The sequence below is a fragment of the Bufo gargarizans genome, chromosome 2, assembly GCF_014858855.1.
Source record: "Bufo gargarizans isolate SCDJY-AF-19 chromosome 2, ASM1485885v1, whole genome shotgun sequence".
NCBI lineage: Eukaryota > Metazoa > Chordata > Amphibia > Anura > Bufonidae > Bufo > Bufo gargarizans.
The window spans coordinates 654,000,815-654,019,262 of NC_058081.1; the positions used below are offsets into that span (position 1 = coordinate 654,000,815).

General features: G+C 48.6%; 1 protein-coding gene across 2 annotated transcripts in view; it reads left to right on the forward strand.

The window, feature by feature from the left end:
• Positions 1-18,448, forward strand: part of LOC122928917 (carcinoembryonic antigen-related cell adhesion molecule 1-like) — a 204,978-nt gene that overhangs the window by 179,536 nt on the left and 6,994 nt on the right. For both annotated transcript variants that reach the window (XR_006387936.1, XM_044282234.1), the window contains 2 exons: positions 10,556-10,600; positions 11,794-11,837. Coding sequence is in view for 1 of the 2 variants with exons in the window: in XM_044282234.1 (XP_044138169.1) it covers positions 10,556-10,600; positions 11,794-11,837 (89 nt within the window). In the remaining variant the exon portion in view is untranslated. The remainder of the gene's footprint in view (positions 1-10,555; positions 10,601-11,793; positions 11,838-18,448) is intronic.

The window sequence follows — 18,448 nt, forward strand, 5'->3', positions numbered from 1 at the left end:
CACTTCTAGGATTCTCCTGGCCCCCGTTCTGCTCGGTGTGGTGGGCTATTCTTTCTCCTGGATGTGGATGCAGTCACCTCATCAAGCAGGGCTGGAGATATACGGTTAGTGTATGAGATGGACAGGTGGCCTGGCAGTTGCTCCTTAGCTATAAAGAAAGGTTGGTATTCCTGTTACCAGCGACCACGCCAGGCTTATCTGGCACATGGAGCCGGAAATTTTTTTGTTGGTGGGGCGGCCCGGGCACCATTACCCTGTGGAGGAGGCACTGCCAGGAGCCATATTGCAGTATTCTGAAGAATCACATTGCCTCACAATACGTCTGACATACAGGGGGCGTTGCATGAATGTGATCAAATAGTCTATGGTAAATGAGCTTTCATTGCATCATCTACGGTATAGCAGGGATGGCCAACCTGTGGCTCTCCAGCTGTTGTAAAACTACATCTCCCACCATGCCCTGCTGTAGGCTGATAACTGTAGGAAGTCTGAGCATGCTGAGTGTTGTAGTTTTGCAACAGCTGGAGAGCCTGAGGTTGGCTATCCCTGATCTATAGGGCGCCATACTGGTGTTCTCACCACTTATGCTATTCTAAGGGGGTGGGATGAAATCACAGCTGTCTGACATTGCCAAGCAAACAGGACTGGAACATGGAACACTGAGCCACAGTGCTACCCTAACCACTAAGCCACAGTGCTACCCTAACAAGTGCCACAGTGCTACCCTAGCCACTGAGCTACAGTGCTACCCTAGCCACTGAGCCACAGTGCTAACCTAACCAGAGCCACAGTGCTACCCTAACCACTGAACCACAGTGCTACCCTAACCACTAAGCCACAGTGCTACCATAACAAGTGCCACAGTGCTACCCTAGCCACTGAGCCGCAGTGCTACCCTAGCCACTGAGCCACAGTGCTACCCTAACCACTAAGCCACAGTGCTACCCTAAGAAAGCCACAGTGCTACCCTAACCAGAGCCACAGTGCTATTCTAACCACTAAGCCACTGTGCCTCCCTAACCACTGAGCAACAGTGCTACCCTAACCACTGAGCCACAGTGCTACCCTAACCACTGAGCCACTGCTCTACACTAACTACTGAGCCACTCTTCTACCCTTGCCATTGTGCTACCCTAACCACTGAGCCACAGTGCTACCCTAACCACTGAGCCACAGTGCTACCCTAACCACTGAGCCACAGTGCCACCTTAACCACTGAGCCACAGTGCTACCCTAACACTGAGCCACTGCTTAACCCTAACTACTGAGCCACTCTTCTACCCTAGCCATTGTGATACCTTAACCACTGAGTCACAGTGCTACCCTAACCACTGAGCCACTGTGCTACCCTAACCACTGAGCCACAGTGCTACCCTAACCACTGAGCCACAGTGCTACCCTAACCACTGAGCCACAGTGCGACCCTAACCACTTAGCCACTGTGCCACCTTAACCACTGAGCCACAGTGCTACCCTAACACTGAGCCACTGCTCAACCCTAACTGCTGAGCCACTCTTCTACCCTAGCCATTGTGATACCTTAACCACTGAGCCACAGTGCTACCCTAACCACTGAGCCACTGTGCTACCCTAACCACTGAGCCACTGTGCTACCCTAACCACTGTGCCACAGTGCTACCCTAACCACTGAGCCACAGTGCTACCCTAACCACTGGGACACAGTGCTACCCTAACCACTTAGCCACTGTGCCACCTTAACCACTAAGCGACAGTGCTACCCTAACCACTGAGCCACTGCTCAACCCTAACTACTGAGCAACTCTTCTACCCTAACCACTTAGCCACTGTGCTACCTTAACCACTGAGCCACTGTGCTACCCTAATCACGAAGCCACAGTGCTACCCTTACCACTGAGCCGCTGTGCTACCCTAACCACTGAACAACAGTACTACCCTAACCACTGAGCGACAGTGCTACCCTAACCACTGAGCCACTGTGCTACCTTAACCACTGAGCTTCTCTGCTGCACTAGCCACCATGGCCTCTGTGTGTTGCCCACAGCAGGTTGAGATAATGTGTAGCGACAATATCATTTCTTCCCATTCTAATTGACGTCAGACGCTGAACTCTACAGAAATGGATCGGCAGCAGTTCCGAAATTTTTTGAAATGGGTGCGAACTCGTTCATTTCAACGGGGCCGCAAAAGATGTAAACAGCACAACATGTGCCGTCTGCATCCATTGTCCCGTTCTGCTGCCCCATAAAAATGATAGAGCATGTCCGAGGACACGGATAGGTATTCTCTAAACAGCGCCGGCCATGAGCCGTCCGCAAAATGCAGAACGCACACGGACGTTATCCGAGGTATCCGTGTGAATGTAGCCGAAGACTCTGTCACTAGAGTTGAGCGAACACCTGGATGTTCGGGTTCGAGAAGTTCGGCCGAACATCCCGGAAATGTTCGGGTTCGGGATCCGAACCCGATCCGAACTTCGTCCCGAACCCGAACCCCATTGAAGTCAATGGGGACCCGAACTTTTCGGCACTAAAAAGGCTGTAAAACAGCCCAGGAAAGAGCTAGAGGGCTGCAAAAGGCAGCAACATGTAGGTAAATCCCCTGCAAACAAATGTGGATAGGGAAATGAATTAAAATAAAAATTAAATAAATAAAAATTAACCAAAATCAATTGGAGAGAGGTTCCATAGCAGAGAATCTGGCTTCCCGTCACCCACCACTGGAACAGTCCATTCTCAGATATTTAGGCCCCGGCACCCAGGCAGAGGAGAGAGGTCCCGTAACAGAGAATCTGTCTTCATGTCAGCAGAGAATTAGTCTGCATGTCATAGCAGAGAATGAGGCTTCACGTCAGCCACCACTGCAACAGTCCATTGGCATATATTTAGGCCCAGCACCCAGGCAGAGGAGGGAGGTCCCGTAACAGAGAATCTGTCTTCATGTCAGCAGAGAATCAGTCTGCATGTCATAGCAGAGAATGAGGCTTCACGTCAGCCACCACTGCAACAGTCCATTGGCATATATTTAGGCCCAGCACACACACAGGCAGAGGAGAGAGGTCCCGTAACAGAGAATCTGGCTTCATGTCAGCAGAGAATCAGTCTGCATGTCATAGCAGAGAATGAGGCTTCACGTCAGCCACCACTGCAACAGTCCATTGGCATATATTTAGGCCCAGCACACACACAGGCAGAGGAGAGAGGTCCCGTAACAGAGAATCTGGCTTCATGTCAGCAGAGAATCAGTCTGCATGTCATAGCAGAGAATGAGGCTTCACGTCAGCCACCACTGCAACAGTCCATTGGCATATATTTAGGCCCAGCACCCAGGCAGAGGAGAGAGGTCCCGTAACAGAGAATCTGTCTTCATGTCAGCAGAGAATTAGTCTGCATGTCATAGCAGAGAATGAGGCTTCACGTCAGCCACCACTGCAACAGTCCATTGGCATATATTTAGGCCCAGCACACACAGGCAGAGGAGAGAGGTCCCGTAACAGAGAATCTGGCTTCATGTCAGCAGAGAATCAGTCTGCATGTCATAGCAGAGAATGAGGCTTCACGTCACCCACCACTGCAACAGTCCATTGGCATATATTTAGGCCTAGCACACAGGCAGAGCAGAGAGGTCCCGTAACAGACAATCTGGCTTCATGTCAGCAGAGAATCAGTCTGCATGTCATAGCAGAGAATGAGGCTTCACGTCACCCACCACTGCAACAGTCCATTGGCATATATTTAGGCCCAGCACCCAGGCAGAGGAGAGAGGTCCCGTAACAGACAATCTGGCTTCATGTCAGCAGAGAATCAGTCTGCATGTCATAGCAGAGAATGAGGCTTCACGTCACCCACCACTGCAACAGTCCATTGGCATATATTTAGGCCTAGCACACAGGCAGAGCAGAGAGGTCCCGTAACAGACGATCTGGCTTCATGTCAGCAGAGAATCAGTCTGCATGTCATAGCAGAGAATCAGGCTTCACGTCAGCCACCACTGCAACAGTCCATGGTCATAAATTTAGGCCCAGCACCCAGGCAGAGGAGAGAGGTCCCGTAACAGACAATCTGGCTTCATGTCAGCAGAGAATTAGTCTGCATGTCATAGCAGAGAATCAGGCTTCATGTCAGCCACCACTGCAACAGTCCATTGGCATATATTTAGGCCTAGCACACAGGCAGAGGAGAGGTTCATTCAACTTTGGGTAGCATCGCAATATAATGGTAAAATGAAAATAAAAATAGGATTGAATGAGGAAGTGCCCTGGAGTCCAATAATATATGGTTATGGGGAGGTAGTTAATGTCTAATCTGGACAAGGGACGGACAGGTCCTGTGGGATCCATGCCTGGTTCATTTTTATGAACGTCAGCTTGTCCACATTGGCTGTAGACAGGCGGCTGCGTTTGTCTGTAATGACGCCCCCTGCCGTGCTGAATACACGTTCAGACAAAACGCTGGCTGCCGGGCAGGCCAGCACCTCCAAGGCATAAAAGGCTAGCTCTGGCCACGTGGACAATTTAGAGACCCAGAAGTTGAATGGGGCCGAACCATCAGTCAGTACGTGGAGGGGTGTGCACACGTACTGTTCCACCATGTTAGTGAAATGTTGCCTCCTGCTAACACGTTGCGTATCAGGTGGTGGTGCAGTTAGCTGTGGCGTGTTGACAAAAGTTTTCCACATCTCTGCCATGCTAACCCTGCCCTCAGAGGAGCTGGCCGTGACACAGCTGCCTTGGCGACCTCTTGCTCCTCCTCTGCCTTGGCCTTGGGCTTCCACTTGTTCCCCTGTGACATTTGGGAATGCTCTCAGTAGCGCGTCTACCAACGTGCGCTTGTACTCGCGCATCTTCCTATCACGCTCCAGTGCAGGAAGTAAGGTGGGCACATTGTCTTTGTAGCGTGGATCCAGCAGGGTGGCAACCCAGTAGTCCGCACAGGTTAAAATGTGGGCAACTCTGCTGTCGTTGCGCAGGCACTGCAGCATGTAGTCGCTCATGTGTGCCAGGCTGCCCAGGGGTAAGGACAAGCTGTCCTCTGTGGGAGGCGTATCGTCATCGTCCTGCCTTTCCCCCCAGCCACGCACCAGTGATGGACCCGAGCTGCGTTGGGTGCCACCCCGCTGTGACCATGCTTCATCCTCATCCTCCTCCACCTCCTCCTCATCCTCGTCCTCCTCGTCCTCCAGTAGTGGGCCCTGGCTGGCCACATTTGTACCTGGCCTCTGCTGTTGCAAAAAACCTCCCTCTGAGTCACTTCGAAGAGACTGGCCTGAAAGTGCTAAAAATGACCCCTCTTCCTCATCCTCCTCCTCCTCCTCCTGGGCCACCTCCTGTTCCATCATCGCCCTAAGTGTTTTCTCAAGGAGACATAGAAGTGGTATTGTAACGCTGATAACGGTGTCATCGCCACTGGCCATGTTGGTGGAGTACTCGAAACAGCGCAACAGGGCACACAGGTCTCGCATGGAGGCCCAGTCATTGGTGGTGAAGTGGTGCTGTTCTGTAGTGCGACTGACCCGTGCGTGCTGCAGCTGAAACTCCACTATGGCCTGCTGCTGCTCGCACAGTCTGTCCAGCATGTGCAAGGTGGAGTTCCACCTGGTGGGCACGTCGCATATGAGGCGGTGAGCGGGAAGGCCGAAGTTACGCTGTAGCGCAGACAGGCGAGCAGCGGCAGGATGTGAACGCCGGAAGCGCGAACAGACGGCCCGCACTTTATGCAGCAGCTCTGACATGTCGGGGTAGTTGTGAATGAACTTCTGCACCACCAAATTCAGCACATGCGCCAAGCAAGGGATGTGCGTCAAATTGGCTAGTCCCAGAGCTGCAACGAGATTTCGCCCATTATCACACACCACCAGGCCGGGCTTGAGGCTCACCGGCAGCAACCACTCGTCGGTCTGTTGTTCAATACCCCGCCACAACTCCTGTGCGGTGTGGGGCCTGTCCCCCAAACATATGAGTTTCAGAATGGCCTGCTGACGTTTACCCCGGGCTGTGCTGAAGTTGGTGGTGAAGGTGTGTGGCTGACTGGATGAGCAGGTGGAAGAAGAGGAGGAGGAAGCCGAGAAGGAGGAGGTGGCAACAGGAGGCAAAGAATGTTGCCCTGCGATCCTTGGCGGCGGCAGGACGTGCGCCAAACAGCTCTCCGCCTGGGGCCCAGCTGCCACTACATTTACCCAGTGTGCAGTTAGGGAGATATAGCGTCCCTGGCCGTGCTTACTGGTCCACGTATCTGTGGTTAGGTGGACCTTGCTACAGATGGCGTTGCGCAGTGCACACTTGATTTTATCGGATACTTGGTTGTGCAGGGAAGGCACGGCTCTCTTGGAGAAGTAGTGCCGGCTGGGAACAACATACTGTGGGACAGCAAGCGACATGAGCTGTTTGAAGCTGTCTGTGTCCACCAGCCTAAATGACAGCATTTCATAGGCCAGTAGTTTAGAAATGCTGGCATTCAGGGCCAGGGATCGAGGGTGGCTAGGTGGGAATTTACGCTTTCTATCAAATGTTTGTGAGATGGAGAGCTGAACGCTGGCGTGTGACATGGTTGAGACGCTTGGTGACGGAGGTGGTGGTGGTGGTGTTGGTGGTACATCCCCTGTTTGCTGGGCGGCAGGTGCCAACGTTCCTCCAGAGGCGGAGGAAGAGGCCGAGGCGGCAGCAGCAGAATAGGCCGAGGCGGCAGCAGCAGAAGAGGTAGCAGGGGGAGCCTGAGTGACTTCCTTGGTTTTAAGGTGTTTACTCCACTGCAGTTCATGCTTTGCATGCAGGTGCCTGGTCATGCAGGTTGTGCTCAGGTTCAGAACGTTAATGCCTCGCTTCAGGCTCTGATGGCACAGCGTGCAAACCACTCGGGTCTTGTCGTCAGCACATTGTTTGAAGAAGTGCCATGCCAGGGAACTCCTTGAAGCTGCCTTTGGGGTGCTCGGTCCCAGATGGCGGCGGTCAGTAGCAGGCGGAGTCTCTTGGCGGCGGGTGTTCTGCTTTTGCCCACTGCTCCCTCTTTTGCTACGCTGTTGGCTCGGTCTCACCACTGCCTCTTCCTCCGAACTGTGAAAGTCAGTGGCACGACCTTCATTCCATGTGGGGTCTAGGACCTCATCGTCCCCTGCATCGTCTTCCACCCAGTCTTGATCCCTGACCTCCTGTTCAGTCTGCACACTGCAGAAAGACGCAGCAGTTGGCACCTGTGTTTCGTCATCATCAGAGACATGCTGAGGTGGTATTCCCATGTCCTCATCATCAGGAAACATAAGTGGTTGTGCGTCAGTGCATTCTATGTCTTTCACCGCTGGGGAAGGGCTAGGTGGATGCCCTTGGGAAACCCTGCCAGCGGAGTCTTCAAACAGCATAAGAGACTGCTGCATAACTTGAGGCTGAGACAGTTTCCCTGGTATGCATGGGGGTGATGTGACAGACTGATGGGGTTGGTTTTCAGGCGCCATCTGTGCGCTTTCTGCAGAAGACTGGGTGGGAGATAATGTGAACGTGCTGGATCCACTGTCGGCCACCCAATTGACTAATGCCTGTACCTGCTCAGGCCTTACCATCCTTAGAACGGCATTGGGCCCCACCATATATCGCTGTAAATTCTGGCGGCTACTGGGACCTGAGGTAGTTGGTACACTAGGACGTGTGGATGTGGCAGAACGGCCACGTCCTCTCCCAGCACCAGAGGGTCCACTAACACCACCACGACCATGTCCACGTCCGCGTCCCTTACTAGATGTTTTTCTCATTGTTATGGTTCACCACAACAACAAATATATTATTTGGCCCAATGTATTGTATTCAAATTCAGCGGGATATAAATTTGAGGCCTAGTATTTAGGCGCTGGGTGACCGGTATGGATTTAGTGACAGAATTAGACTTGGAAATGCACAGAAGCGTGTGTGTGAAGTTATTCTGAATGACCCTATGTGCACCTTCAATATTATATACCCTTTTAGGGATAGATTTCAAATAGCTCTGATATAGCAGAAACCACTAAATTATGAAATTGCTAAATTGGGAATTGTACTTCAACCCAGAACAAAAAATGTGCTTTGACGGACACTAAATATCTTGCCCAGCAACAACAGTACAGCGGTGGTAACGAGAGATTTAGAGGGAATTAAATTTGAGGCCTAGTATTTAGGCGCTGGGTCACCGGTATGGATTTAGTGACAGAATTAGACTTGGAAATGCACAGAAGCGTGTGTGTGAAGTTATTCTGAATGACCCTATGTGCACCTTCAATATTATATACCCTTTTTGGGATAGATTTCAAATAGCTCTGATATAGCAGGAACCACTAAATTATGAAATTGCTAAATTGGGAATTGTACTTCAACCCAGAACAAAAAATGTGCTTTGACGGGCACTAAATATCTTGCCCAGCAACAACAGGACAACGGTAACGAGAGATTTAGAGGGATTTAAATTTGAGGCCTAGTATTTAGGCGCTGGGTGACAGGTATGGGTTTAGTGACAGAATTAGACTTGGAAATACACAGTAGCGGGTGTGTGTGAAGTTATTCTGAATGACCCTATGTGCACCTTCAATATTATATACCCTTTTAGGGATAGATTTCAAATAGCTCTGATATAGCAGAAACCACTAAATTATGAAATTGCTAAATTGGGAATTGTACTTCAACCCAGAACAAAAAATGTGCTTTGACGGACACTAAATATCTTGCCCAGCAACAACAGTACAGCGGTGGGTAACGAGAGATTTAGAGGGAATTAAATTTGAGGCCTAGTATTTAGGCGCTGGGTCACCGGTATGGATTTAGTGACAGAATTAGACTTGGAAATACACAGTAGCGGGTGTGTGTGAAGTTACTCTGAATGACCCTATGTGCACCTTCAATATTATATACCCTTTTTGGGATAGATTTCAAAGAGCTCTGATATAGCAGGAACCACTAAATTATGAAATTGCTAAATTGAGAATTGTATTTCAACCCAGAACAAGAAATGTGCTTGAACGGACACTAAATAACTCGCCCAGCTACAGCACTAGGGACAGATTTAGCTGGATATAAATTTGAGGCCTAGTATTTAGGCGCTGGGTGACCGGTATGGATTTAGTGACAGAATTAGACTGGGATATGGCCAAAAAATGAACAGACTATTGCTGGTTAAATGCACTTGGTGTGACAGCTTCACCCTGATGTAGGCTTTAGCCAAAAAACAACCACACCATTGAGGGTTAAATGCACTTGGTGACAGGCGCAGCTTGCCCCTGATTTTGTATATGGCCAAAAAATGAACAGACTATTGCTGGTTAAATGCACTTGGTGTGACAGCTTCACCCTGATGTAGGCTTTAGCCAAAAAACAACCACACCATTGAGGGTTAAATGCACTTGGTGACAGGCGCAGCTTGCCCCTGATTTTGTATATGGCCAAAAAATGAACAGACTATTGCTGGTTAAATGCACTTGGTGTGACAGCTTCACCCTGATGTAGGCTTTAGCCAAAAAACAACCACACCATTGAGGGTTAAATGCACTTGGTGACAGGCGCAGCTTGCCCCTGATTTTGTATATGGCCAAAAAATGAACAGACTATTGCTGGTTAAATGCACTTGGTGTGACAGCTTCACCCTGATGTAGGCTTTAGCCAAAAAACAACCACACCATTGAGGGTTAAATGCACTTGGTCGCAGCTTGTGCTGGCGCACCACAAGACACAAAATGGCCGCCGATCACCCCAGAAAAATGAGACTGACAAACGGTCTGTGCAGCCTAAAAACAGTGAGCAATTGAGGATCAGCAGCTCAATGATCCACAGCTGCAGATCGATCAGTTAATCAAGTCCTTTGGAGGAGTTAATCTGCCTAATCTCGCCCTACTGTCGCAGCCGCAACCTCTCCCTACGCTAATCAGAGCAGAGTGACGGGCGGCGCTATGTGACTCCAGCTTAAATAGAGGCTGGGTCACATGGTGCTCTGGCCAATCACAGCCATGCCAATAGTAGGCATGGCTGTGATGGCCTCTTGGGGCAAGTAGTATGACGCTTGTTGATTGGCTGCTTTGCAGCCTTTCAAAAAGCGCCAAGAAAGCGTCACAAAAGCGCGAAGAAAGCGACGAACACCGAACCCGAACCCGGACTTTTACGAAAATGTCCGGGTTCGGGTCCGTGTCACGGACACCCCAAAATTCGGTACGAACCCGAACTATACAGTTCGAGTTCGCTCATCCCTATCTGTCACTACCAAAGCTGAAGAGGTCCAAGACATTGAGTAAATCACCTGGAGAGTGGTCACACAGCGCCGCCATAATGCGTCTCGCCTCAAGGGCAACCCTGAGGTGAAGCCACGGTGGGCTCACCAAGGTAGACCTCACACTTATGACCCCATGTTGGAGGAGGCAGATCCAGTTATCCGAAACATCCCCGCTATACGATCCCAGATGTTATGGATTTCGGCTGATCTCCAGTTCTGATGTTGGTGGCTCTTCTTCTCATGTGCGAACATGGCTTTGGCCTCACTGCTTGACACAGACGTTCAGGAATGATTGTGTACAGGTTGGGATGGGTCTACAAGGAGGTATCTGCTCTTCTGACTAATAATCTGTATTTATTCTGCAGATACCATACAATATGCAGAGGTAGCACTCAACAAGGAAAATGGAGGTGAGTCCAAGGTCAGGCCGAACCAGACTTAGAGTCTCCCATGTGAGAAGCTGCAGATTAACATGAATGACACCATGTGCAGCGGCCCGTAAAGGCATAGAATAGCAGAAAAATACCATATTACATATTAACCCTTATTAGCAGTGACCCACTGGGTCACTGTACATGTACCTGGCTGTGGACTGAGAAGAGCAGAACCCTGAGGCCAGGACTATAATGTCCCCTTAGGATAGATACTTTTTACTAGAAGAGCCCCTCGGAAATAAGATTAATAGAGAGTCCTGCTGTGGAACCTCCAGCGATCAACTGGGGGGTGAAGGAACCTGGCAGTAAGTGGTTCACTTCCCGGCAGCGCCACCACAGGAGGAATGTAGTATTACATGACACCTACTGAAATCTATCCGTCTGGTTCCCGTTATACAAGACGGAAAAACAAGTCCTGTCGACAGGAAACCAGATGGCTCTATTATGATTCCCATAGACTTCTATTATGGCGGCTCAAAACGGAACGCCTCTTAAAGGTTTCCGTTTTGACTTCCGCCTTATGGATTCCGTTATTTTCCGTTATAACGAAAAAAAAACAAAAATGGAATCCATAACGGTGATGTGAACCTGCCCTAACAGAAATAAAGGGGGAGGGGAGAACAAAGAGGCCGCCTGAATAAGGGCACGTGCTTGGGGTGATTGCCGATATTATTCTCTATTACTTGTAGCGCCAATTCACATGCGGCAGATCTGCTGCAGGTATTTGTGACTTTCATCTGAATGGAGCTTGTAGGAATCTATGCATTTTCTGCCAAACATGGAAATCTCTTCAGTGAATCTGCTGTGCGTAAATCCACCGTAAGGCTCAGGCCTTGAAATCGGAGCGAGTCGTCTGCGGACTTACCTCTTTGTCTTATAATGAATGAAATCTGCTGAGAAACGTGTTCGGCTTCTACAAGAGAAGGGGCGTGCTGCAGGTGTGACCACCACGTCCAGCCTCGAGTGTGCTGCAGGGATATTACGCTGTGGTCGGACGCGGTCAGTTCACGTCTCATCGTTCTGGACTTTACTGACATTCCAGAACTAACCCGCCATGTGCGAGCCTCACCGGGAAGAGCCCGGGGGTCACAGGACTGTAGCTGCAGAGCGCTGGCGTCTTCTACAGTCCTTTACACTGCGTCACAGAGGAAATGTTTTATTTTTTCCAGGTGTAGCAGAAACCACAATGTCCACCAACCCCGCTGATGATAAGGTAAGTTCTGTCCCACAACCTGTGAGAGATTATTGGAGGTGACCAGCGCAGGCCATGACCTATCATCTGTAGATAGAAGGTGTCTGGCCTCTGATGGACCCAGGCCTCGCAGGAAGTGGACGCATCTTCTGGCCCTAATCTGTGCCGGTCATGAGCTGTGCTATAATTCATATCCGTTTTAGAAGTGAATTATAATATTGTACGATTATACAGACACCAGTAATATGTGTTATAAGTATAGGAAAAACATGCTGAGGACAGAGCTGTCTGTGAATACAGCAGTGATATGTAGATGAGCTTTCTGAGCAGATGTCAGTGTGGTGAAGCTGTAGTACATAGTGTATATGATATGTAGATGCTAGCACACAGCTCTGCCCTCAGCATTTCCCTTACGTCCTAACCAGCAGCACAAGTGGGGTATTTGCCCCTGTGAAGCTGGTCAGGACAGGCGGAATTTTAATGAAAAAAATTTCTGCCTAAGTATCCTAATTAACAATTAGCTAATTAAGCCCCTACCCCATATAACCCGGCCCCAACTGGACGGGGTTGCTTTTTTATTGTCCTGTGGACTCCAGGACAGGCTAGACTCCTTACTGGAGTCTCCCAGTATTGACCATAATGTTATAAGATGGTTATCATGTTCTTTAATTCTGCCTTTTTTTCTTTTCCTAGGTATCCTACAGGGGAGCCTGTCTCCGCCTACCTTGGGTGCCTCTGGTGAAACTCCATCTTCTGGATGTCCTGCTGCTGCAGGGATCTGATGTGTTACAGGGGGGAGATGGCGCCGGTTGGCTCCCTGCCTCCCTCCACGTGTGCCGCCGAAGCAGTCGCTTCGCTCCGCCGTCATCGCGCGTGTACCGGAAGTGCGTCACACTCGTCACTTCCGGTCCGCGGCTCCGGCTTCAGCGCTGTGTTCAGCGCTTTCAGCTCAAGATAATATGCTTAAATTAGTGCCCCCGGTTGCTGGGGCACCAATAGAGGGCAAAATGAGGAGAATAGCGTATATTTATTAAAAACTTACCTTCTAACCAGGATTCCACCCCCTGGCTGGGGGAGTGACGGTAAGCTCCTCCCCCTTGTGCTATTTAAGGCACCTGTGTGAGGCAGGTCAATGTTGCTCTCAGTTTTCTGAGCTCAACTGACTTCTGCTGTTGGTTACTCCTGCGCCCAGGAAGGGGTAGAGGAGGAGGAAGATTTCAGGGGGGAGACAGAACCCAGAGGCGTTCTGAAAATAATAAGAGAGGTAGGGGTCGCGGTCGCGGGAACCGCAAGCCTGATCTATGACTCTCCACAGGCCGTCAACCCCCCTCCCCTCCCCCCTGTTGTCCCAGAGGAAGGTACAGTTTTCAGTCCCCCAGTCGGTGGACGTTTGAGTCTATTCAAAGATTTTTGGGTGCAAAAAATTCCAGACCCTTGGGTGCTACAGGTGATAGCGTCAGGGTACACAATAGATTTTATTTCCCTTCCTCGGGACAAATTCGTCCTAACAAGGACCTTAGCACCCGACAAACACTTAATCCTGGAAGACTCGGTCCTCCAGTATATACGGAAAGGAGCATTAGAGGAGGTTCCTCCTCGCGAACGGCGGCAGGGGGTTTATTCCCCCATCTTTTTGGTGCCAAAACCGTCAGGAGACTGGCGGATGATCATCGATTTACGTTATTTAAATCGCTCCATCAAGAAGAAGCGTTTCCGGATGGAGACCATTCGCTCTGTCTTAAACATCCTGAACCCAGGAGATATGATGGTAACCATAGACCTGAAGGATGCTTACCTTCATGTTCCCATCTGCCCAGCACACAGGAAATATCTCAGAGTTGCTGTGGCCTTGCAAGGGGTAGTGAAGCACTACCAGTTTGCTGTATTGCCCTTCGGCATATCCTCAGCTCCGCACACCTTCACAAAGGTAGTGGCTCCTGTGGTCGCCCATTTAAGGCTCCTTGGGCTAGAAGTCGTACCGTACCTGGACGATTGGCTTTTAAAAGCCGCAAACGCAGACGTCCTGCAGAGTCAGCTTCAACAAGCTCTCCAGATTCTCCAGGGTCTGGGGTGGTTGATAAATTGGGACAAGTCACACTTAGTCCCGTCAACCACGAGAACGTTCTTGGGCTTTGTGATCAATTCACAACTGATGACCCTATACCTGTCCCCTCAAAGGAGGGACAAAGTAATAAAAGCCGCACAGTCTCTTATACCACCCAGACGAGTCTCCATAAGGGTTCTTATGAGGATGTTAGGCCACATGTCAGCATCTGCAGAGGCAGTTCCGTGGGCCTTATGGCACTTACGCCCTCTTCAGGAGGAGGTCTTAGCAGCTTGGACTCGCAAGCCCAAAGACCTAGACAGGTTGCACTCCCTGTCGGTAGAAGTCCGTTCCTCGCTCAAGTGGTGGAGGAACCTAAAGGATGGGAGGTCTCTGATCCAACCTCGTTGGATCACCTTGACCACGGACGCTTCTCTGCTGGGCTGGGGGGCCCATCTGGAGGACAATCCAGTACAGGGTACTTGGAATCCCCAGGAGAAAATACTCTCATCCAACTGGAGAGAGCTGAGAGCGGTCAAACTAGCCCTCCTTCATTTTGCTCCTCTCATCCGCGGTCAGGCGGTGAGAGTCCGAACAGACAACACTTCTGTGGTCGCCTACTTAAACAGACAGGGAGGGACGAAGTCCCTAACCCTCCTGAGGGAGGCGGGTTCTATTCTTTCTTGGGCAGAGATCAATCTATCCCACCTAATGGCAGTCCATATCAGAGGGGATCTCAATGTACTGGCAGATCGCCTGAGTCGGGGTCTACCAGTTCCAGGGGAGTGGTCCCTGAACGAGAACATCTTCTCTATGATTGTCCAGCGGTGGGGCACGCCGGAAATCGACCTGATGGCTACCCGATTGAACGCCAAGGTGAGCAGGTTCTGTTCCCTTTACAGGGAGGACAACCCGGTAGCGATAGACGCTCTGTCCATAACATGGAGGTTCAGGCTGGCATACATCTTCCCTCCAATTTCCATGATACCGAGGGTATTGATGAAGATCAAGCAAGACCAGACCTCGGTGGTTGCCATCATGCCATTCTGGCCAAAGAGGTCTTGGTTCACCCAGCTCATGAAGATGAGTCAGGGCAATTATTGGAGACTTCCCCTAATACAGGACCTTGTGTATCAGGACACAGGTCCCTGTCTAGATCTGAGGAGACTCAATCTGACAGCCTGGAGATTGACAGGTCCCTTCTAGAAGCTAGAGGGTTATCTGTGGAGGTCCTGAGAACAATCTCTCACTCCAGAGCGGAATCTACAAGCAAGAAGTATTCCAGAATCTACAGAATATTCCTGCAATGGTGCAATAACAGAGAGGTAGTTGCCTCAGACCCTCCTCTCTCCGCTATTCTACAATTCCTACAGGATGGTCTAGACAAGGGTCTAAGCCCATCTACTCTCAGAGCTCACGTCTCTGCCTTATCGGCATGCCTTGGCAGACCGATTTCTCAGGACCCCCTAATCAAGAGGTTCCTGAAGGGAGCCGAAAGACTTAAACCCAGAGTCCTGAGACCAATCCCACAGTGGGACTTATCGGTGGTTCTAAAAGGGTTATGTGTCCCCCCTTTTGAGCCTTTGAATGAAGTGGACTTGAGGTTCCTATCCCTAAAAATCACATTCCTACTGGCTATCACATCAGCTAAGAGAGTTGGGGAACTTCAGGCTCTGGGGGCTTCTGAGCCCTATTTAAAAATCCTTCAGGACAAGGTCCTGTTAAGGTTTTTACCAACCTTTTTACCAAAGGTTCCCACTTTTTCTAATATTAATCAGACAATATGTCTGCCCACCTTTTCACCGGCTGCAACTTCTCCCGAGGAGGAAAGGCTCCGTACATTGGACATTTCAAGAGGTCTTAGAATATATTTGGACAGAACAGGCGAATTTAGAAGATCAGAAAACCTCCTTCTGACCTATGCAGGGAAAAACAGGGGCCTGAAGGCCTCAAAACCCACTCTGAGTAGGTGGATTAAAGAGGCAATCCGTCTGGCCTTTCTGTCCCAAGATTTGACGCCTCCTTCCTTCGTCTCCGCCCATTCTACCAGGGCTGTATCCACCTCTTATGCGGAGAAGAAACTGATTCCCCTGGATCAGATTTGCGCAGCCGCCTCTTGGAGTTCTCTGAACACCTTCATTTCACATTACCGTCTAGAGTCTAGACAGACGGAGGGAATGGCCTTTGGACAATCCGTTTTAAGTGCCGCCCTCTCCTGAGAGGGGAGTAGGGAGCCCTCCCAATTTGGGTGAGGTTCTTGCTACTTCCCCACTTGTGCTGCTGGTTAGGACGTAAGGGAAGCGTCAATTTTGACGTAAATTTGTTTTCCCCTAGTTCTAACAGCAGCACACAAATTTCCCTCCCCTTGTATGATTTTTTTGTCATTTACTTGTTATAAAGCAACCCCGTCCAGTTGGGGCCGGGTTATATGGGGTAGGGGCTTAATTAGCTAATTGTTAATTAGGATACTTAGGCAGAAATTTTTTTCATTAAAATTCCGCCTGTCCTGACCAGCTTCACAGGGGCAAATACCCCACTTGTGCTGCTGTTAGGACTAAGGGAAAACAAATTTACGTCAAAATTGACGCGTCTTTCCTATACTTCTAAGATAACACATATTACTGGTGTCTGTATAATCATACATTGTGCCTGTGAATAAAGCAGTGATATGTAGATTATCTTTCTGAGCAGATCTCAGTGTGGTGGAGCTATAGTACATAGTGTATATGATACGTAGATGCTAGGACACTGCTCTGCCCTCAGCATGTCTTTCCTATACTTATAAGATAACACACATATTGCTGGTGTATGTATAATTATATATTGTGTCTGTGAATACAGCTGTGATATGTAGATGAGCTTTTTGAGCAGATCTCAGTGTGGTGAAGCTATAGTACATAGTGTATATGATATGCAGATGCTAGCACACAGCTCTACCCTCAGCATGTATTTTCTATAATTATAAGATATTACATATTACTGGTGTCTGTATAATTATATATTGTGCCTGTGAATAAAGCAGTGATATGTAGATGAGCTTTCTGAGCAGATGTCAGTGTGGTGGAGCTATAGTACATAGAGTATATGATATGTAGATGCTAGGACACAGCTCTGCCCTCAGCATGTCTTTACTATACTTATAAGATAACACATATTACTGGTGTCTGTATAATCATATATTGTGTCTGTGAATAAAGCAGTGATAGGTAGATGAGCTTTCTGAGCAGATCTCAGTGTGGTAAAGCTATAGTACATAGTGTATATTATATGCAGATGCTAGCACACAGCTCTGCCCTCAGCATGTCTTTCCTATACTTCTAAGATAACACATATTACTGGTGTCTGTATAATCATATATTGTGTCTGTGAATAAAGCAGTGATATGCAGATGAGCTTTCTGAGCAGATCTCAGTGTGGTAATGCTATAGTACATAGTGTATATGATATGCAGATGCTAGCACACAGCTCTGGCCTTAGCATGTCTTTCCTGTACTTATAAGATAACACATATTACTGGTGTCTGTATAATCATATATTGTGTCTGTGAATAAAGCAGTGATATGTAGATGAGCTTTCTGAGCAGATCTCAGTGTGGTAAAGCTATAGTACATGGAGTATATGATATGTAGATGCTAGCACACAGCTCTGCCCTCAGCATGTCTTTCCTATACTTCTAAGATAACACATATTACTGGTGTCTGTATAATCATATATTGTGTCTGTGAATAAAGCAGTGATAGGTAGATGAGCTTTCTGAGCAGATCTCAGTGTGGTAAAGCTATAGTACATGGAGTATATGATATGTAGATGCTAGCACACAGCTCTGCCCTTAGCATGTCTTTCCTGTACTTATAAGATAACACATATTACTGGTGTCTGTATAATCATATATTGTGTCTGTGAATACAGCAGTGATATGTAGATGAGCTTTCTGAGCAGATCTCAGTGTGGTGAAGCTATAGTACATAGTGTATATGATATGTAGATTAGCTTTCTGGCAGATCTCAGTGTGGTGGAGCTATAGTACATAGTGTATATGATATGTAGATTAGCTTTCTGGGCAGATCTAAGTGTGGTGAAGCTATAGTACATAGTGTATATGATATGTAGATGCAAGGACACTGCTCTGCCCTCAGCATGTCTTTCCTATACTTATAAGATAACACACATATTACTGGTGTCTGTATAATTATATATTGTGTCTGTGAATACAGCTGTGATATGTAGATGAGCTTTTTGAGCAGATCTCAGTGTGGTGAAGCTATAGTACATAGTGTATATGATATGTAGATGCTAGGACACAGCTCTGCCCTTAGCATGTATTTCCTATACTTATAAGATAACACATATTACTGGTGTCTGTATAATCATATATTGTGTCTGTGAATAAAGCAGTGATATGTAGATGAGCTTTCTGAGCAGATCTCAGTTTGGTAAAGCTATAGTACATAGTGTATATGATATGCAGATGCTAGCACACAGCTCTACCCTCAGCATGTATTTTCTTTAATTATAAGATATTACATATTACTGGTGTCTGTATAATTATATATTGTGCCTGTGAATAAAGCAGTGATATGTAGATGAG